The 22,487-nt window shown below is 42.9% G+C and overlaps 1 protein-coding gene across 4 annotated transcripts in view; it reads left to right on the top strand.

Moving 5' to 3' along the window:
- Positions 1-22,487, top strand: part of DPP6 (dipeptidyl peptidase like 6) — a 1,147,427-nt gene that overhangs the window by 972,272 nt on the left and 152,668 nt on the right. For all 4 annotated transcript variants that reach the window (XM_050785804.1, XM_050785807.1, XM_050785803.1 and 1 more), the window contains exon 8: positions 332-452. In XM_050785804.1, coding sequence (XP_050641761.1) covers positions 332-452 — 121 coding nt within the window. The remainder of the gene's footprint in view (positions 1-331; positions 453-22,487) is intronic.

Raw genomic sequence — 22,487 nt, 5'->3', positions numbered from 1 at the left:
TTACAATTCGACATGAGATTTGGATGGGGACACAAATCCAAACCATATCAGATTTTAAGTAGCTAGAAGTATCAGACTACAAATTGTCCAGTCATGGTAAGTGATAACATTGGGTGAAGAATGTGGAATTTCAGCCTCTGATTAATCCTTACAGATATATTCTGTTGGAGGTGTGTAGACCTCTAAGAATTTTGAGACTGCCTTTGTTCTATCTAATAAGTACAAAAGGAAAATGAAAACCGGGTTGATGATTTCAGATTTTTTAAGAACAACCTATTTATAACCACTTCCTTGCTTAATAGTATGCTTTTTTTTTCTCTTTCCAAATTAGATATTTATTTTTGAAAACAATATCTACTACTGTGCACATGTCGGGAAACAGGCCATCCGCGTGGTCTCCACTGGGAAGGAAGGTGTGATTTACAACGGCCTCAGTGACTGGCTATATGAAGGTAAGATGCGCAAGGAGAGAAAAAAGCAAGATTTGTGGTTGCTGCTGCTGCTACATTGGAGTTGGGTTCTTTTTCTTTTTTCTTTGACTTTAACTGTAAATTAAACTCCAGTTTCTTGTGGTTCTGCAAAATTTAAAAGATTTTGTTGGAGCTTTTAGGATCACTCTGATCAGCATCGGGGAATAGCATCAGGCTGTTGTCAGGGGCCTGCAGTATTGCACACTCACCTGGGGCAGGTGTGCTGGCTTTGGACTTTGCAGGGCCCTGCAATTCATCCCTGAAGGGCAGGAGGCCCATTAATGGGAGATTTATTATATCAGGAGGTAACTTCCAGGAATGCTCAGGGACTGCAAATGCACGTGTGTCTACCCCACTCCAAGACATAGTGCCTCATTTGCCGTGGGAAGGGGACAGTTGGAAAAGAAAGAATGAGTTACATCTTTCCAAATAAATCATCAGAGTGACTTGCTGCTGAGAGCACCTCCACCTTGCTGGACATTTTCTACCCCTGGTTTGCCTTTTGCGCCAGAAGAGTCATGCCGTATACATTATCAAATAACTAGAAATCAGAGAGGGAAGCTGTCTTCTTACACTTTGATAACCTGTCTCCATGCTCATGACCCTTCATCATAACAATAACAACCAGGTATTGATTGCTATTAGTTGCCAGGCACTGCTGGAAGCACTTTGTTTTCTGTTACTTCGTTTCACCCTCTGTCTTAGTTTGTTCAGGCTGCTGTAACAAGATGTAACAAAATTCCACAGACGAGGTAGCTTAAACAACGAATATGTATTTCTCACAGCTCTGGAGCCTGGGAAGTCCAAGATCAGGGTGCTGGCAGACCCAGTGTCTGGTGAGGGCTCTCTTCCTCACTTGCACATGGCTGTCTTCTTATGTCCTCACCTGGCAGAGTAGAGAGAGCTCTGGTTGTTTTATCTCTTTATAAGGGCATGAATCTTTTTTATTTCTTTATCTCTTTATAAGGGCATGAATCCCATTCATAGGGGCAACACCCTCATGACCTCATCACCTTACAAAAGTGCCACCTCCTAACCCTATCACCTTGGGGATTTGGGTTTCAACATACGAATTTCGGGGGACACAGTCATTCAGTTCATAGCAAGGTTCTATTTCACAGATGAGGCATGGTGAGGTTAAATAATTGGCCCAAGTTTACACAAGGGTAAGGAATATTTATTGGGGAAAGTCATTGTTCAAGTTCAGGATAATTACCTTTTTAGAATTCCACATGTGGCTAGAGTAAGCATATGCTTTCCAGCATGGGGCTGATGAACAACCCAAGTTCTTCTCAGCCTCCTGGCCTGAGACCGTGTGGTCACAGCAATAACTCACCCTGCTAGGCTGGGTCAAGGGAAGGTCCGGGAAATTCTGCGTGCTTTCTCAAGCCAGTATCACTTTCTCCCAGTACTGTGCATGTCTCAGGCTGGTATTCTGCATTTTAGTGGCTTTACGCATCATAAATTATAAAGCAGATGGATATGCAAGCTTAGTGTTACCTCCTAGCATAATTTCACTGAAGCCATAAAGTTCTATGACTTGATTTTTAATTTTTGTAAATGGAGGTATAATTTGTACACAATAAAATGCACATCATAAGGACAGTTTGATGAGTTTGGCGAATGTATATGCTATATAGCCCCAGTCAAGACATAGACCATTTCCATCAGTCTAGAATATTCCTTCAAATCCCTTTCCAAGGGCTTTCTCCCTAAGTCTGTCTTCCGGAGACGGCCACGGTCCTGGGGGCTAAGCAGCTCGTCTTTAACAGACATACTGGAACCCAAGCATCCACATGAGGCTGGCCTCCCCTGTGTGGTCACCTTCGAAGCCCCATGTTTATTCCGATGTGGCTGCCCGTGCTCAGAGCATGCTGAAGAGTCCAGTTTCCTTCTGAGCCCCAGGAGAATCAACCCTGAGATTTTATTGTCACATGAGTCCTTGGCCACACCTGAAAAAGCCACTGGAATGAAAGAGGGGACACAGTCTTCTGTAGTTATGCCTTTTCTGTGCAGAAACAGCCCTAGAAATGGTTTGTCCCAAGATGTCCCCAGCTCCACCGAAGAGGCACAGGCAGCAGCACAAAGGGAAACTCTGGAGGGGCTGCACCTCTGCCTGGGGTGCAATCCCTGAGCCTCTGGGGCTTGCCTGCCCCCTGGACTCAGTAGACTATTGACAGTGAGGACTCTAAAGCCCCTTGAATGCTGCCCTTGTGTGAAGAAAAAGGCCTTGTACCTAGGAGCAACTAGAAAACCAGGTCCTGTTTGCTCCCTGACATCTGAGATCCCACTAACAGCTCTTTTCCTTGGGTATAAGATCGGCTCGAGATCTGGATAGGGAAGAGAACCCAGGGGCTGGAGATCAGAACATGAGTGGTTCAAAGTAAGGCTGTGGAGCTGCAGGGACCCAGGGTGGAGACCTGGCCCAGTCACGGGACATGACAAGGGTCTTCCACTCCATGGACCTCAACATGCTCATCTGTAGATGGGAAGAATGTCCCAAACACTCCACTTTCTGAGGACTGTGTGAGACTGAGTGGAATGCGTGCAGCATATGACATGGTCAGCAAGGGACAGTTGCTGCTATTGTTTCTTATAACAATAAAAATAATAATTATGTAGTTATTACTATTATTGTAATTATTTGTTAGTACTATTTTTATCACAAAGGAAAAAAAGATGTTTAAAAAAAAAAAAAAAAAAAGAAGACATAGGTATCAAGGCAATGTTACCCAGGTGGTCATTCTGCCACAGAACAGAAATTATCTGACCTGAAAATTCAAGAGAGATCATTGCAAATAATAATGACCCCAAGGTGTGTCCCCCGCCCCTAAGAGAAAGGGCCCCTAGAATTTTGGCTGCAAGAGCCTAGGCATTGTCTGGGACTAATATCCCTAAAAAATCCATAACCAGGAGATTTAAAATATCTTTTTTAGTATCTTCTTAATAAAATAAAAAGTTCATTGCTTTGCCATTCACGTTAGGCTTTTGCTTTAGCAAATCCATTGAAAGGACTTTTTTCTTTAAGGCATTTACATGAAATTGTGTTGATGTGATAACAGAGCCCTAAATATTTTAAATCAATCACAGTTGATGTGGCAGCTTAATCTACTTAGTGTTGTTCCCTGGAAGGTTTATATGCTGATGCTTAGATTTCTGAGGCTGAGAGCACAGGAGCCCTGGGGAATCTTGCTTCCTTTTTTAATAATGGGAAAGTAAACTTTGACGATTGCTTTTGCCTACTCTGTGACTTAACTGTTTCAATTCCAAACTCTTCCTTTAAAAAAGTTCAGCAATCGGGGGGAGATTAGAGTGAAAATACCCTAAAGCATTTGCAGAGGGGCTCATTCGCTTGGAGATGTTAGTTCTAAGAAGATAAACTGTGTATGTGGGAAACAGCCACTGCAGTCCATAACTTGTTGGCAGAAAAATGCCTTATTGATTTGTTTTGTTTCCCAAAAAGGATCTTAAACATACTAGACGTTGCAAAATATTGGAGACTGAGGAAGAGAAGAGGTGGACAGCCATAGAGGCTTCTGGGAGTCTCCATCCCTTGACCTAAGCTTTAAACACACAAAGTGGGAAAAGCTCCAGTTTACTGAAGCAGTCGCCCATGTGCCAGAATGTGAGCTCAGCACTGGCTGCGAACTCAGCACTGGCTGTGAACTCATCACTGGCTGTGAACTTAGCACTGGCTGTGAACTCAGTGTGTCTGTCTTGCTGATTCTCTAAAGAGAGACCTTTGGCTCATGGTGGCCACAAACTGATTTTGATAAGCAAAATGCATATCTTCATTTTATGCTTCTGGGAAAATGTCATAAAATTACATAGAATTTTGATTTTAATATAAAACTAAAGATAGCTTAATAGAGTCCTACAACTTTTTAAAGTTTATTAAAGTTTGTTTATTCATAAACTAAACACAAGATGTTACTGAAGATTTTGAGGCCTGTGAATGAGTGTTCTGTTAAGAATTTGCACTTTGATGCAAGGCTCAGTAATTTTGCAAAGTTCCTAGTGTGTAGGCATATGGGCAAAGAGTTGGAATTCTCCAAGTTTTGATGAAAGTTCTTTGTTACTGCCATTACAGGGTTGATTGTGTTTCCAGTGCCACTCTTTGTTTATAAACTACTCTTTTTTTTTTTTTTTTTTTTGAGAAAAAAAAAATCACTCATCAGCCAGGCTGGAGTGCAGTGGCGCTATCTAAGCTCACTGCAAGCTCTGCCTCCCAGGGTCACGCCATTCTCCTGCCTCAGCCTCTCAAGTAGCTGGGACTATAGGCACTCACCACCACGCCTGGCTAATTCTTTTGTGTGTATTTTTAGTAGAGGTGGGGTTTCACAGTGTTAGCCAGGATGGTCTCCATCATCTTCGTTATCATCATATACATGAGGTATAGTGGGACAGCACAGAATTTTTGGCCAATAATTTGCTAATAATGACTTTAAGTTATTAAATGTTTCAGCTAAACAATGAATCATCCATACTTCTATTACCAAAGCAGTCATATGCATATGCATATCCAAAATACATATAATTATTCAGTTATATGACATTATCATGGAATGACTCACAGCCCTGTGGAAAGCTGGAACATGTTAGGGTCATTGCAGGACAACGTCTTTCCTTATGTATATAAAAGATCTTATCCCCTCAAAGGGCAGTGAAGGTAGAGTGAGGGATGATGAACTCGAGAAGATATTTATAGAGCTCAGCCTGGAGTCATCAGCCTGAGATGGCAGAGAAAGTGAGAAAAGGGCCCAAAGGGTATTTATTTCATATCTGATTTGGCATGGATGAAATTCCAGGGCTGGATTTTCCTTAACTAGTCCAGAACATAAAGGTATTTGAAAAATGTGATCAGATCGGGAGACCCAGTTTGGCATGGAAGCATTTCCCCATGCACGTCAGCAGGAATCATGTTAGATGAGACTCTCGAAGCTGCCCCCGGTGCTAGTTCCCCTTGTGTGGTTCTAGGACCCATGCAGTCAGGCAGCCCCTGATGAGGAGTAACTGATGGGAAGTCTCCTGCCAACAATACTCACTTCTGCTCCACCCTGCCCAGTCCACCATCCTCCCCTGGACTCCATGGCACTCTCCCCATTTTCTGCAGCCCTGCTGTGACTCCTGAGGCCCCCTCCTCCCAGTCACAGCCCTTGCCACAGTCCCCAAGGTGCTCCCATCCTGGTTCCACCTACCTGGGAGCCCCACAGAGAGACTGTCTCCACTCTCCCACACTATCTGCCGCCCTCACTGGGTGGCCAGCGTGGAGGAAGTAGGGATTTGACTAGTCTGGCCAGAAAGGACCTCTTTCCAGAACTTCTGCTGCTGGAGAGAGGTTTAGCACCTCCTGAGCTGGAACTCAAAATGCTCTCATTTGTGATGTAATCAGGCCCGCTGTAAAAGGGTCAGAGCCGTTCCTAAGCTAGGCCCCTCAGTCCTGCCGGATGAGCGCCAAACCCTGGTGGTGTGACCGTTACCCTCCATCTGTGTGTCCTGTTCATGTCCAGGGAGTACAAGGGCAGCGTGAGGCAAGGCCTGCCTTGCACTGCTTCATCGTTTCTTAAAGCATCTTTAAAGAGTCAGCACTCATGACCTAATATTTTTCTGTTCCAATGAAGTGCTCCAGAAGGTATCAGCAAAAGGTCAGGTGGGCCCCAAGCAGATAGATTTCAGTTAATGAATTTTGGGGGTGGCGCAATTCCATGCTTTATTGTCTTGAGTATTCAAGGAGGTGGAGAGCGTGTAGTAGTAGTAGTACAGTGTGGTAGATCAAAGTGGATTTTCACACTTTCATGGAAGAAAAGACATTATGAAAACGAAAGCACTCCTGGGGATCGTGGAATGGTTTTCAGGGTCTGTTTGCCACAGGACACAAATTCACCAAAAGAAAAGGGAACTCTTTGCTCATCCAGATTCCCATAAACTCTAATTCCCGTGAAAGCAAAACAAACGTAAGTAACACTTCACGAGAAACTCGCACATTGGCTTTAATTTACATTCATGACATGTTAGATATTTTGTACACTTTGTGTGCCTTGTGTCACGTTGATACCCAGTGTGCTGAGTACCTGTTTCCTGCGTGTTGTGAATGGACCAGAGCCAGTCGTGACCATCAGTAACTGGTACAGTCTTCAATGAATAGCAGCAGCCTTGGACTGTCAGATGCAGATGAAGGAAATCAGCACACCATCTTTGCATCTGAGAAAGCATTTCTAATGCCACGTATGCTACTTTTCTTTAGAGACAGGGTCTCCCTATGTTGCCCAGGCTGTCCTCGAACTTCTGGGCTCCCGGCTTAGCCTCCTGAGCAGCTGGGACAACAGGAGCCTGCCACTGAGCCCAACCTCTTATGCTGTTTTTAAAACTCCCTGACATACATTTGGAGACTGATATTTGAGGTGCTTACGGAGGCCCCCTGGAGTGTAGATTCCTGATTGGGTTCTTCAAATATTAACTGCCTCTGAAGCACCTGGCTAGGGCACTTCAGCTGCTAGCAAACTGCTCCCAGGTAGTAGGTCAAAGTGGATTTTTACACCCGTCATACATCATAGTGACGATACTGATATTTTTTAAAGAAGTTATGGAGCAGGCAGGACAATGGGAATTGGAATGATGTTCAAATATGTACATTACTATGTAAACCATAGCTTTGGAGTTATTTGGACCTCTTATTGATTACATCTCTTATTTGCATGATGGGAAATGGTTGGTTAGACAAGGACATCGCCGTCAGTAAATTGGCAGAAACTTGTGATTAGCTTGACAAAGCACCTTTGTGGAAAAGCAGGGCAGAGTCTTTGTAGTGATGGTGTCTGTGTTTAGACAAAAGCTTCACCACGTAAAAGCTGTATGAACTTGGATGAATATTTGACCTCTTTGTGTCTCTGCTGCCTTGTCTGCAAAACAAAGATAACAGCAGTATATGCTCCATAAGGTCATAGAGGAAATTAAAATAAGCTAATACACATAGAGCTCTTAGAATAATGCCTGGCACTGGTAACCTCTACATATTGGTGGTACAACTACTGTTGCTTTACCCTGTAATTTCCCAAACTCGGTAAAATAAGAGGCACCCGCTCCACTATTTCATCTGCATTGGCAGGAATCGGAAGCATTAACGTGGAATTGATGAACCTATCAGTGTTGAAAACTCTGAAGCTCTATTCACTCATAAAATATTGTCTATAGTATGTTCACATAGAAAATGCACTGAGTTCCCAATCATCCTAGAAATGCTATTGATACCATGTTGAACACCTCTTCGAGAACCTTCTGTCCACATTTAGATTCTCCAAGCTGAAATCACACCCTTAGTTGCCACTGATGCCTGACAGACAGGTGTTTTCCTTATGAGCCCCAAAGTTCTTGTGACTTGGTAAAAATTATGCCTTGTGATCTCTTAAAGAAATTGAGTACTTAAAAAAATTATATTCCACTTCATCTATGATTTCTAAGGGAGGATATGAAAGTAAAAGTGATGATGAAAATATCTAAAATGTAATCAGTGTCTGGCGAAGCTATCAGACCTATGAGGTACTGTGCAATGGAGCGTTGGCTAAATCAAACAGCAATCATCTGAGCAGGAGGCTGAATGCTTTGGGTATTTAATGTAACTGAAATGAGTATTTTCCTTGTTTAGCGCTAGTCTCCAGCTCCATAAAGTATTAATGATCTTGACTTGAAGAACATGTGAATTTAACTTGTAGAGAGATAAGGAGGAAAAGCCAAAAAGCTGTTTGGTAGAAGCTCAGTCAGCTCTGACCAGGAAATGGCTGAGGTGGCCTAAGAGGTCCATTCCTTCTGTGCTTCTCGGAACCTGTGAGACATTTCTGGGTTTCTAGATTTCTGCAAGGAGTTACATGAAAACAGTGTTCTAAGGCAGGAAATAAGAATGTCAGGAGCATAAAACATAGACTGTGATTGCCACAGGTAAGTCAAGCTGGCTGCCAAGGTCCTCTTAGCCCCCTGGGTCCAACTGCACCTGTGCCTCACTTGACCCTGACTCCCACCAGACCCTCCCCTGCCATCCCCTGCTCTCAACATAGCAATCATAGCATTATGGCTGCCTCAGCACCAAACTCTAAATCCAGGTGGGTCACCAGGAAACACCAGCACATCCTAATGCACCATCTCTCTGTCTGCAATCATGGGCAGACCACCAGCTTTCTGCTGTAGTAACACAAAGTGTATACCCTCACTTACCTACGTTCATCTGAGTTTTCTTGAAAGGATATCACATGGCTATTGATTCTCTAATCACGGAGGGAGTGTTGGAGCTGAAATGGATGTTAGCAGTCATTGAGCCCAGCAGTCTGTAAACTGTTTCTGTAAATGGCCGGGTAATAGAGTCTAGGTTTTGCAGGACATACGGTCTTCATTGCCACTGCTCAAGCCTGTTGTCATAGAAAAACAGCAGCCATAGACCATAAGCAACAAATGGCATGGCTGTGTTCCAATAAACTTTATTCCAATAAACTTCAAGCCTGTTGTCATAGCAAAACAGCAGCCATAGACCATAAGCAACAAATGGCATGGCTGTGTTCCAATAAACTTTATTCCAATAAACTTCAAGCCTGTTGTCATAGCAAAACAGCAGCCGTAGACCATAAGCAACAAATGGCATGGCTGTGTTCCAATAAACTTTATTTGCGGACAATGAAATTTGAATTTCATGTAATTCTCACATGTCATTAAATATTCTTCTTTTTTTACCAACTATTAAAAAACACAAAACCAATTCTTAGCTCTCAGGACATACAAAAGAGGCAGCATGCCACATTTGACCCAAAAGCCATAGCATGCCAATCCCAGTGTGTCCAGTCATCACATTCACTACTGACTTCATGTCTGTATTCTTCCAGCTCTTGTCATCTGAATCAAGATGGTTTGTAATGACAACCAATTATTTCAAATTTTGCCTCTCCAAATAAATCTAGTTACTTGAAGTCAAGAACTGTATTTTATACTGTATATTTCCCATAACACCAGTGAATCTCTGAGTACTTAATAAAGGTTCAGAAAATACTATTGAATGAGTTAATTCACAGAGAGAAACTCATATATTCTAGAAACCTCCACAAGGAAATCATATGGTTTCTCCATGATCACTCTTATCAGAATTTCCATTTCCACAAACTTCCCTCAGCAGAAAAACACCTGATTAACAAAAAGCAACAGTAATTGTTAACCTCGTTTTAATTATGAGTTTCACTTTTTATCCCCAAGGATAAAGGAAAAAGCTGGAGTGACGTTGGGAAGGACATGGTCTTCTTACCAGGAGCCCAGGGACACAGGATCATAGCTCATCAGATTCTAGACCATCTGAATTCATGCTAAGTCGTAGTTTCCATACTGAATGAATAGAATAGGAATAGCAGTATCTAACTTTCAGTGAGTCTTTCTTCCATGCCAGGCCTTACACAAATAAACTTATGTAACCTCTGGAGAGCCCTATGAAAAAAGCTCTACGGTTGTCCCTTGGTATCCTTGGGAGACTGGTTCCAGGAACCCCACTGCACCCACCCCTCTCCATCAGATACCAGAGTCTGAGGATGCTCAAGTTCCTTATGTGAAATGGCTTAGCATTTGCCTATCACCTGTGCTCATCTTCCGGGATACTTTAAATCATCTCTAGATCACTTATAAATACCTAACACCATGCAAAGGCTATTGAAATAGTTGATATGCTGTATTTTTTATCTGTAATATTTTTATGGTCATACTGTTATTTTTTTTATTTAATATTTTTGATCTGCATTTGATGAGAGGGTCTAGAGATGTGGAATTTTTTTTTTTTTTTTTTTTTTTTTTTTTTTTTTTTACACATTGTAAGTAATCATTTTATTATTCTGGTCCTAGTGAATTTAAACACTTCAGATTATGAATTTGGATAGCTTACAACAACAGATAATTAAAGATTCTTCTGAACAAAATCACCCCATTTATCAGCATATGATTGTGATCATATTATCATAGCAACCTTATTTTCAGAAGAACACATAAAGAAAGCAAAGGAAAATAAAAATATGCCTCCTCTCAACCCTTCTCGTCCATCTCCTGTCACCTTCTTGCTGATGGGCATCCCAGGACTAGAGCATCTTCATGCCTGGATTGGGATTCCCTTCTGCTCCATGTACATGGTGGCCTTGGTGGGGAATGTGACCATCCTGGCTGTGGTGAAGGCAGAGAGAAGCCTCCATCAGCCTATGTTCCTGTTTCTTTGCATGCTCTCAGTTACTGACCTTGTCCTCTCCACATCCACACTGCCCCGCATGCTCTGTCTGTTCTGGCTCAGAGTTCATGACATTGCCTTTGATGCTTGCCTGGCCCAAATGTTCTTCATCCACAGCTTTACTGCCATGGAATCTGGCTTCTTCCTCGCCATGGCCATTGACTGCTATGTGGCCATCTGTGACCCACTGCACCACGCCACCATTCTCACACACAGTCGCATAACTATAATGGGTATCATTGTCGTGTGTCGGGGAGTAACTTTCTTTTCTCCACATCCCATCCTGCTGAAACAGCTGCCCTACTGCAGAACTCGAATCATTGCCCACACCTACTGTGAGTTTATGGCTGTGGTGAAGCTGGCGTGTATGGACATAAGTGCTACCAAAAGCTATAGCCTCAGTATGGCTTCTATCATTGGTTCATGTGATGTCATTCTCATTGCTGTATCCTATGTCTTCATCCTGCGCTCTGTATTCCGCCTGCCATCTCGAGAAGCTAGCTTGAAGGCTTTGGGCACGTGTGGCTCCCATGTCTGTGTCATCCTTGTTTTCTATTCCGCAGCTGGGTTTTCAATTTTCACTCATCGTTTTGGGAAAAACGTGCCAGCACATGTTCATATTTTCATTGCAAATATGTACCTTTTGATTCCCCCTTTTCTCAATCCCATTGTGTACAGAGTAAGGACCAAGAAAATACGGGAGCATGTTCTTAAGGTGCTAAGGGTCAAAGCTGCTTGATTTTATTTGGATCACCAAGAGGGATGGTTGAAGAATAAATCTTTTTTTTTTTAATTTATTTATTATTATTATACTTTAAGTTGTAGGGTACATGTGCATAACGTGCAGGTTTGTTACATATGTATACTTGTGCCATGTTGCTGTGCTGCACCCATCAACTCGTCATTTACATCAGGTATAACTCCCAGTGCAATCCCTCCCCCCTCCCCCCTCCCCATGATAGGCCCCGGTGTGTGATGTTCCCCTTCCTGAGTCCGCGTGATCTCATTGTTCAGTTCCCACCTATGAGTGAGAACATGCGGTGTTTGGTTTTCTGTTCTTGTGATAGTTTGCTAAGAATGATGGATTCCAGCTGCATCCAAGTCCCTACAAAGGACTCAAACTCATCCTTTTTTATGGCTGCATAGTATTCCATGGTGTATATGTGCCACATTTTCTTAATCCAATCTGTCACTGATGGACATTTGGGTTGATTCCAAGTCTTTGCTATTGTGAATAGTGCTGCAATAAACATACGTGTGCATGTGTCTTTATAGCAGCATAATTTATAATCCTTTGGGTATATACCCAGTAATGGGATGGCTGGGTCATATGGTACATCTAGTTCTAGATCCTTGAGGAATCGCCATACTGTTTTCCATAATGGTTGAACTAGTTTACAATCCCACCAACAGTGTAAAAGTGTTCCTATTTCTCCACATCCTCTCCAGCACCTGTTGTTTCCTGACTTTTTAATGATTGCCATTCTAACTGGTGTGAGATGGTATCTCATTGTGGTTTTGATTTGCATTTCTCTGATGGCCAGTGATGATGAGCATTTTTTCATGTGTCTGTTGGCTGTATGAATGTCTTCTTTTGAGAAATGTCTGTTCATATCCTTTGCCCACTTTTTGATGGGGTTGTTTGTTTTTTTCTTGTAAATTTGTTTGAGTTCTTTGTAGGTTCTGGATATTAGCCCTTTGTCAGATGAGTAGATTGCAAAAATTTTCTCCCATTCTGTAGGTTGCCTGTTCACTATGATGGTAGTTTCTTTTGCTGTGCAGAAGCTCTTTAGTTTAATGAGATCCCATTTGTCAATTTTGGCTTTTGCTGCCGTTGCTTTTGGTGTTTTAGACATGAAGTCTTTGCCCATGCCTATGTCCTGAATGGTACTACCTAGGTTTTCCTCTAGGATTTTTATGGTATTAGGTATAACATTTAAGTCTCTAATCCATCTTGAATTAATTTTCGTATAAGGAGTAAGGAAAGGATCCAGTTTCAGCTTTCTACTTATGGCTAGCCAATTTTCCCAGCACCATTTATTAAATAGGGAATCCTTTCCCCATTTCTTGTTTCTCTCAGGTTTGTCAAAGATCAAATGGCTGTAGATGTGTGGTACTATATCTGAGGACTCTGTTCTGTTCCATTGGTCTATATCTCTGTTTTGGTACCAGTACCATGCTGTTTTGGTTACTGTAGCCTTGTAGTATAGTTTGAAGCCAGGTAGCGTGATGCCTCCAGCTTTGTTCTTTTGACTTAGGATTGTCTTGGAGATGCGGGCTCTTTTTTGGTTCCATATGAACTTTAAAGCAGTTTTTTCCAATTCTGTGAAGAAACTCATTGGTAGCTTGATGGGGATGGCATTGAATCTATAAATTACCTTGGGCAGTATGGCCATTTTCACGATATTGATTCTTCCTATCCATGAGCATGGTATGTTCTTCCATTTGTTTGTGTCCTCTTTTATTTCACTGAGCAGTGGTTTGTAGTTCTCCTTGAAGAGGTCCTTTACATCCCTTGTAAGTTGGATTCCTAGGTATTTGATTCTCTTTGAAGCAATTGTGAATGGAAGTTCATTCCTGATTTGGCTCTCTGTTTGTCTGTTACTGGTGTATAAGAATGCTTGTGATTTTTGCACATTAATTTTGTATCCTGAGACTTTGCTGAAGTTGCTTATCAGCTTAAGGAGATTTTGGGCTGAGACAATGGGGTTTTCTAAATATACAATCATGTCATCTGCAAACAGGGACAATTTGACTTCTTCTTTTCCTAACTGAATACCCTTGATTTCTTTCTCTTGCCTGATTGCCCTAGCCAGAACTTCCAACACTATGTTGAATAGGAGTGGTGAGAGAGGGCATCCCTGTCTTGTGCCAGTTTTCAAAGGGAATTTTTCCAGTTTTTGCCCATTCAGTATGATATTGGCTGTGGGTTTGTCATTAATAGCTCTTATTATTTTGAGGTACGTTCCATCAATACTGAATTTATTGAGCGTTTTTAGCATGAAGGGCTGTTGAATTTTGTCAAAAGCCTTTTCTGTATCAATTGAGATAATCATGTGGTTCTTGTCTTTGGTTCTGTTTATATGCTGGATTATGTTTATTGATTTGCGAATGTTGAACCAGCCTTGCATCCCAGGGATGAAGCCCACTTGATCATGGTGGATAAGCTTTTTGATGTGTTGCTGAATCCGGTTTGCCAGTATTTTATTGAGGATTTTCGCATCGATGTTCATCAGGGATATTGGTCTAAAATTCTCTTTTTTTGTTGTGTCTCTGCCAGGCATTGGTATCAGGATGATGTTGGCCTCATAAAATGAGTTAGGGAGGATTCCCTTTTTTTCTATTGATTGGAATAGTTTCAGAAGGAATGGTACCAACTCCTCCTTGTACCTCTGGTAGAATTCAGCTGTGAATCCATCTGGTCCTGGACTTTTTTTGGATGGTAGGCTATTAATTGTTGCCTCAATTTCAGAGCCTGCTATTGGTCTATTCAGGGATTCAACTTCTTCCTGGTTTAGTCTTGGAAGAGTGTAAGTGTCCAGGAAATTATCCATTTCTTCTAGATTTTCCAGTTTATTTGCGTAGAGGTGTTTATAGTATTCTCTGATGGTAGTTTGTATTTCTGTGGGGTCGATGGTGATATCCCCTTTATCATTTTTAATTGCGTCGATTTGATTCTTCTCTCTTTTCTTCTTTATTAGTCTGGCTAGTGGTCTGTCAATTTTGTTGATCTTTTCAAAAAACCAACTCCTGGATTCATTGATTTTTTGGAGGGTTTTTTGTGTCTCTATCTCCTTCAGTTCTGCTCTGATCTTAGTTATTTCTTGCCTTCTGCTAGCTTTCGAATGTGTTTGCTCTTGCTTCTCTAGTTCTTTTAATTGCGATGTTAGAGTGTCAATTTTAGATCTTTCCTGCTTTCTCTTGTGGGCATTTAGTGCTATAAATTTCCCTCTACACACTGCTTTAAATGTGTCCCAGAGATTCTGGTATGTTGTATCTTTGTTCTCATTGGTTTCAAAGAACATCTTTATTTCTGCCTTCATTTCGTTCTGTACCCAGTAGTCATTCAGGAGCAGGTTGTTCAGTTTCCATGTAGTTGAGCGGTTTTGATTGAGTTTCTTAGTCCTGAGTTCTAGTTTGATTGCACTGTGGTCTGAGAGACAGTTTGTTATAATTTCTGTTCTTGTGCATTTGCTGAGGAGTGCTTTACTTCCAATTACGTGGTCAATTTTGGAGTAAGTATGATGTGGTGCTGAGAAGAATGTATATTCTGTTGATTTGGGGTGGAGAGTTCTATAGATGTCTATTAGGTCTGCTTGCTGCAGAGATGAGTTCAATTCCTGGATATCCTTGTTAACTTTCTGTCTCGTTGATCTGTCTAATGTTGACAGTGGAGTGTTGAAGTCTCCCATTATTATTGTATGGGAGTCTAAGTCTCTTTGTAAGTCTCTAAGGACTTGCTTGATGAATCTGGGTGCTCCTGTATTGGGTGCATATATATTTAGGATAGTTAGCTCTTCCTGTTGAATTGATCCCTTTACCATTATGTAATGGCCTTCTTTGTCTCTTTTGATCTTTGATGGTTTAAAGTCTGTTTTATCAGAGACTAGTATTGCAACCCCTGCTTTTTTTTGTTCTCCATTTGCTTGGTAAATCTTCCTCCATCCCTTTATTTTGAGCCTATGTATGTCTCTGTGTGTGAGATGGGTCTCCTGAATACAGCAGACTGATGGATCTTGATTCTTTATCCAGTTTGCCAGTCTGTGTCTTTTAATTGGAGCATTTAGTCCATTTACATTTAAGGTTAATATTGTTATGTGTGAACTTGATCCTGCCATTATGATATTAACTGGTTATTTTGCTCGTTAGTTGATGCAGTTTCTTCCTAGCCTCAATGGTCTGTACATTTTGGCATGTTTTTGCAATGGCTGGTACCGGTTGTTCCTTTCCATGTTTAGTGTTTCCTTCAGGGTCTCTTGTAAGGCAGGCCTAGTGGTGACAAAATCTCTAAGGATTTGCTTATCTGTAAAGGATTTTATTTCTCCTTCACTTATGAAACTTAGTTTGGCTGGATATGAAATTCTGGGTTTAAAATTCTTTTCTTTAAGAATGTTGAATATTGGCCCCCACTCTCTTCTGGCTTGTAGAGTTTCTGCTGAGAGATCTGCTGTTAGTCTGATGGGCTTCCCTTTGTGGGTAACCCGACCTTTCTCTCTGGCTGCCCTTAAGATTTTTTCCTTCATTTCAACTTTGGTGAATCTGGCAATTATGTGTCTTGGAGTTGCTCTTCTCGAGGAGTATCTTTGTGGCATTCTCTGTATTTCCTGGATTTGAATGTTGGCCTGCCCTACTAGGTTGGGGAAGTTCTCCTGGATGATATCCTGAAGAGTGTTTTCCAACTTGGTTCCATTTTCCCCCTCACTTTCAGGCACCCCAATCAGACGTAGATTTGGTCTTTTTACATAATCCCATACTTCTTGCAGGCTTTGTTCATTTCTTTTTCTTCTTTTTTCTTTTGGTTTCTCTTCTCGCTTCATTTCATTCATTTGATCCTCAATCGCTGATACTTTTTCTTCCAGTTGATCGAGTCGGTTACTGAAGCTTGTGCATTTGTCACGTATTTCTCGTGTCATGGTTTTCATCTCTTTCATTTCGTTTAGGACCTTCTCTGCATTAATTACTCTAGCCATCAATTCTTCCACTTTTTTTTCAAGATTTTTAGTTTCTTTGCGCTGGGTACGTAATTCCTCCTTTAGCTCTGAGAAATTTGATGGACTGAAGCCTTCTTCTCTCATCTCGTCAAAGTCATTCTCCGTCCAGCTTTGATCCGTTGCTGGCGATGAGCTGCGCTCCTTTGCCGGGGGAGATGCGCTCTTATTTTTGGAATTTCCAGCTTTTCTGCCCTGCTTTTTCCCCATCTTTGTGGTTTTATCTGCCTCTGGTCTTTGATGATGGTGATGTACTGATGGGGTTTTGGTGTAGGTGTCCTTCCTGTTTGATAGTTTTCCTTCTAACAGTCAGGACCCTCAGCTGTAGGTCTGTTGGAGATTGCTTGAGGTCCACTCCAGACCCCGTTTGCCTGGGTATCAGCAGCAGAGGCTGCAGAAGATAGAATATTTCTGAACAGCGAGTGTACCTGTCTGATTCTTGCTTTGGAAGCTTCCTCTCAGGGGTGTACTCCTCCCTGTGAGGTGTGGGGTGTCAGACTGCCCCTAGTGGGGGATGTCTCCCAGTTAGGCTACTCAGGGGTCAGGGACCCACTTGAGCAGGGAGTCTGTCCCTTCTCAGATCTCAACCTCCGTGTTGGGAGATCCACTCCTCTCTTCAAAGCTGTCAGACAGAGTCGTTTGCGTCTGCAGAGGTGTCTGCTGCGTTTGTTTAGTTTACTGTGCCCTGTCCCCAGAGGTGGAGTCTAGAGAGACAGGCAGGTTTCCTTGAGCTGCTGTGAGCTCCACCCAGTTCGAGCTTCCCAGCAGCTTTGGTTACCTACTTAAGCCTCAGCAATGGCGGGCGCCCCTCCCCCAGCCTCACTGCTGCCTTGCTGGTAGATCACAGACTGCTGCGCTAGCAATGAGGGAGGCTCCGTGGGTGTGGGACCCTCCCGGCCAGGTGTGGGATATGATCTCCTGGTGTGCCTGTTTGCTTAAAGCGCAGTATTGGGGTGGGAGTTACCCGATTTTCCAGGTGTTGTGTGTCTCAGTTCCCCTGGCTAGGAAAAGGGACTCCCTTCCCCCTTGCGCTTCCCAGGTGAGGCAATGCCTCGCCCTGCTTCAGCTCTCGCTGGTCGGGCTGCAGCAGCTGACCAGCACCGATCGTCCGGCACTCCCCAGTGAGATGAACCCAGTACCTCAGTTGAAAATGCAGAAATCACCGGTCTTCTGTGTCGCTCGCGCTGGGAGTTGGAGACTGGAGCTCCTCCTATTCGGCCATCTTGCTCCGCCCCCCTATTTCAAAGGCTATTGAAATAGTTGATATGCTGTATTTTTTATCTGTAATATTTTTATGGTCATACTGTTATTTTTTTTATTTAATATTTTTGATCTGCATTTGATGAGAGGGTCTAGAGATGTGGAATTTTTAGACACAGAGGGCCAACTCTTCCCTTATCCTATTGCACAGCTGTCGAAACTATTAAGTGGCCTTTCTGTGGACAAACAGCCAGTAGGGAGCCTGCCTGAAGCTGCTAACCACTTTCCTGCTGAGTATGAGTTGCATTAATTTCTTGCCTATGAAATTAGGCTTGGGTTCATACTCAAGTTCTGAGTGGAGCATCCTTTAGATGTGTCTGCTCAATGCCCCAGGCTTGAACCATCTGTGCTGTGAAAGGCATGTCTCATGGCACAGATTTAAGAGCCCAACAGACCTCGATTTAAGCCCTCTGTGAGCCATTCAGCTGCCTGGTGACCAAATCACAAACCTTGTCTGACCCTCAGTTTCCTCATCTGGAAGATAAAACTTCAGGCACCTTTCTCAAAGAATTATTGCAAAGTTAAATGAAAGCACTTCTGTGGAAGCACAGGCATATTACAGTGGAACCATAAGAAGTTGCCAACACGTTCATTGTATATTAGCATGTGCATGTGAGGTGTCCGGTGAAGGTCAACCTTCTTCTCCCGTTCTGCTGGCTGTGCTGGATGAGGTCTCAGATATGGCAAAGTCTCAGATGTCTGTGTGCTCAGTACAGAGAATTTACCACGGAAAAAGAGGGGGTATTTTTTGACTGAAAGGTCAGACCTGTACACCTCCAGGTACAGCATCTCCAGGGCCTCCCAGCAAAGAGGAGATAAAAGGGATGACTGCTGTCCTGGACCTTGGGTTTCTCCCAAGAGAAACTTGACAGAGACTTCCTTGCTCCAAATCTTCCTCTTCGTGGCTCCTTGTTTCTGGTACTGATTCGCACCACCCTCCTAATTGCCACGGTGACCAGTCAGTTTGCTATTTAATTAATGTTATATCTGATTACATCTGTACCCTGGGAGTTCTCCAGCCAAGAGTTGCAATTTAAACTAGGAAATAAATAAACTGTTCAGCGGTGGGGATGGGGGAGTTATCCTAGTCAATCCCGGAATATTCTTCCGACGTTTCTTGGCTGAAAAATTATCTGGCGGAAGTTGGAGTGAGCCAGTGGTACACACTGAAGAAGGAACGATATTCTGCTTTTGGAATATTTAAACAGAAGCCTCAGACAGCAGCTAGGGGTCCTGCTTGATGAAGAGAGCTTTGGAAAGAGGAAATACTAGAAATTTGGTTGAGAAGTTTCTGTGAAGTTCAGTGCTAAGAGCAGAGACCACAACTTAGGCCTTGCAGTCAGCATTTCCTGTCCTAAACTTCTATTTTTTTTTTAATTTTACTTTAATTTCTAGGGTACATGTGCACAACACGCAGGTTTGTTACATATGTATACATGTGCCATGTTGGTGTGCTGCACCCATTAACTTGTCATTTACATTAGGTATCTCTCCTAATGCTATCCCTGGTTCCAGGAACCCCACTGCACCCACCCCTCTCCATCAGATACCAGAGTCTGAGGATGCTCAAGTTCCTTATGAGAAAGGGTTTAGCATTTGCCTATCACCTGTGCTCATCTTCCGGGATACTTTAAATCATCTCTAGATCACTTATAAATACCTAACACCATGCAAAGGCTATCTAAATAGTTGATATGCTGTATTTTTTATTTGTAATATTTTATGTAATATTTCCCCAACCCCATGACAGGCCCCTGTGTGTCATGTTCCCCTTCCTGTGTCCAAGTGTTCTCATTGTTCAATTCCCACCCATGAGTGAGAACATGCAGTGTTTGGTTTTTTGTCTTTGCGATAGTTTGCTCAGAATGATGTGGCACATATACACCGTGGAATACTATGCAGCCATAAAAAAAGGATGAGTTCATGTCCTTTGTAGGGACATGGATAAAGCTGGAAACCATCCTTCCCTAAACTTCAAACATGAGCCTGATCAGAACAAGGAAGGAAGTTATCTGTCCATGAGATAACTTCACAATGAAATAGTTAGCAGGAAGATGTGCTGGTGGAGACAGGCTAGGTCCTGCTGTGGGGAGCAAAAAACAAGCAAAAGAAAACGGAACACTGCCTGTAATTTAAAACAGCAAAGTGTATTTCTCTTCGGAGATCACTCAAGCCCACTCTAGATCAGGGATGGGGAGGAGGTGGAGCTCTTTCCCTCATGGTCACTCAAGGTCCCAGGCTGCTGGGGCGATCGATCCTCTTAGGCATCGCAGCCACACTAGTGGACAGGGGAGTGTTCTGGAGGGAGACAAGCTGGGGAATAAATGGTCGGCCTGGAAATGACCCTGGCACTTCTACGCATGACTCATTGTCCGGAGCACCTCATATGGTCCCACCAAGATTCCAGGAAGTAGCACTGAGCCATTTTCCAGAAGAGGGGGAGGCCAGACATGTCTGGGAGGCAGGACTGAAGACCCCACATCTGGGCAGCTTTCTTGCCAACAATGAGCCTCAAGTTTGGCACCCAAAGCAGAAGAGGAATTGTCTAGAGGGATGCTGGGGAATCTCTCAGAATCAACGGGAAGGTCATAGAGTTGGGTTCAGAAAGCAGGTGGCCACCCAGGGCAGCTGAGGGGACACCAGGGGTCCATCTGGTTGGGACACTGCTGTGGGGGAGTGGGAGTATGGGAGAGGCATTGTCTGCCCAGATCACACATGATGTTCTTGAATGAGCTGCAAATAGAAATGCCATGTCATGTCCCCTACGATACCATCAATATGGCAACTTGGGAAGCGTATTCCAAGACAGAGTTAGGGTGTGTAACGTTTTATTATAAATGATAACAGCCAAGGGGAGCCATCAGAACCAGTAGTCCTCATCATTTCTTCAATGAGAAGGTTTGTACTTGTCACATGCACCTTGCAATAAGCTCCCTTCCTTCTTGGCGTCTCCTTGGAGCCTGTAATGTGATGAATGTGGTTCCCTACGCACAGCCCTCGAACTGCATGGGAGAAACCCCAGTGTCCCAGAGGACAGTGAGGGCGGCTTCAGCGTGGCTGTGTGGCACTGAAACAGGTTAACTGCAAACCTCTGGTTCTCAGAACCAAAGCTGAATCTACGTTTGAAAATCCAGTAGAGGCTTTGTTAATATTTTAGGAAGGCTAATCAGTATTTTAATTCAACAAGGAAGAGGTGATCTACCTGGTTTGTGAAAAATCAGAAATAAATCTGAAGGGAAGATGTTCTCTAAAGGTATAGGAAGAATTCTCACTGGTCTCGAGAAATGGCCTCACAATTAATGAGCTACTCCTGAGAGATTTTGACAAATAGGATGTTCAGTGGCTGTATTTTTCTATCTTTTAAATGATGCATTCATTGTGAGATTATGACAAACACACTCTTTGTTAGAGCGCCCTAATGAAACTTATGTATTTGAGGTTGAAATATTTGACACCCTTGGGAACTCTAATTTCTTTTTTTTTTTTCTGTCTTCTTAAGTCACCTAAGAACATTAGACCATTTGCCCTATTATTGAGAGTTTTGTTAATACAGTTCTACTAAAATGCAAGCTGCAAATGCCCGAAGGAATATAGGCCACAAGACAATATGTACTTAAAACAGTTTCATTTGAGACTCAGAAGCCGGAACTAGCCTTAGCTCTTTTGCTCACGAAAGCTGTATTCTAACCTTTTTGGGCCTCAGTTTCTTTTTCTTGTTCTGGAAGCATGACTAGGGTAGACCAGATAATGCTAAACTCCTTTCCATCTCTAACACTTTTCAAGTTTAAATATGAGTGCCATAAACACACAGCATTGATGGTGTGAAGTCTGTGTCCATGCCAGATAACTTCACAATGAAATAGTTAACAATTCTCGGTTTTACTTAGTAAACATACGGGAGCAATGCTCCTCAGCTGCAGTGGTGGGGGCCAGGTACATGGTATCTCAGCCTTTTTATCCCCTTCCTCCCCCCTCTTCGTCACCCCCACACACAGGACGTCTGTGTACTGGGAGAATCGTTATTAGGTGATTCTGAAAACCTTCTAATCCCCACGTGAAACCTATCTGCCCTAAAGGAATCAGCCTTCTCTCTCCTTTACTCCCCCTTTTATTCTTTCTATAAAATTTGCATTATTGGCATAACTTTTCTCTTTACTATGGGGTGTCTTTGAGAAGGTGTAAGGGAATGCAAAGATAACTCACCTCCACATCAGAGAGAGGTGAAGGCTCCCACACCCCAGTGTCCCGCATCTGTGTCTCCAGAAACATAGAAGAGATAGAAGAAATTTGCATGTAGCAAAATTCATCTCTTCAAGAAGATATTCCAGCACTTGACAGTGGCCCACACAGTCCTCATTTTCTAGGGAATTCTATTTCGAGCCCCTTCTAGGTGCCCAACATTGGATGAGTCACTATGGATTGCAGTGTCCCACCCAACAGGGTACCTGAAAAAGAGGAAGGAAGCGAGGCAGGGAGGGAAGAAGATGAAGGAGGTCCAAGACAGGGACCCTTCCCTTGAGGAACTGATATGTCGTCAGTCTGATAGAAGCCAAGACCACCTGCATGAAGCAGCAACTTCCTTCCATCATTCGGGTGGGATTCATGCATTTATTCTGCACCAAAGCCCTCTACCAGGTCCTCCAAGGGAGACAGAGATGCTTTAAAATCTGGACCTGCCTTCACAAAGTGTGTATCCTGCAAGATGATATTGAACCACATCCTAATTACATGGCACAAATCTTCCACACATTTAGACACTTGGGCAGAATGGTATCTTGTGGTTTAAAACTGCAGAAACATGCAAATTAGAAAACC

The sequence above is a fragment of the Macaca thibetana genome, chromosome 3 (genome assembly GCF_024542745.1).
Source record: "Macaca thibetana thibetana isolate TM-01 chromosome 3, ASM2454274v1, whole genome shotgun sequence".
In the NCBI taxonomy this organism is placed as follows: Eukaryota; Metazoa; Chordata; class Mammalia; order Primates; family Cercopithecidae; genus Macaca; species Macaca thibetana.
This window is presented reverse-complemented; position numbering and strand designations above follow the sequence as displayed.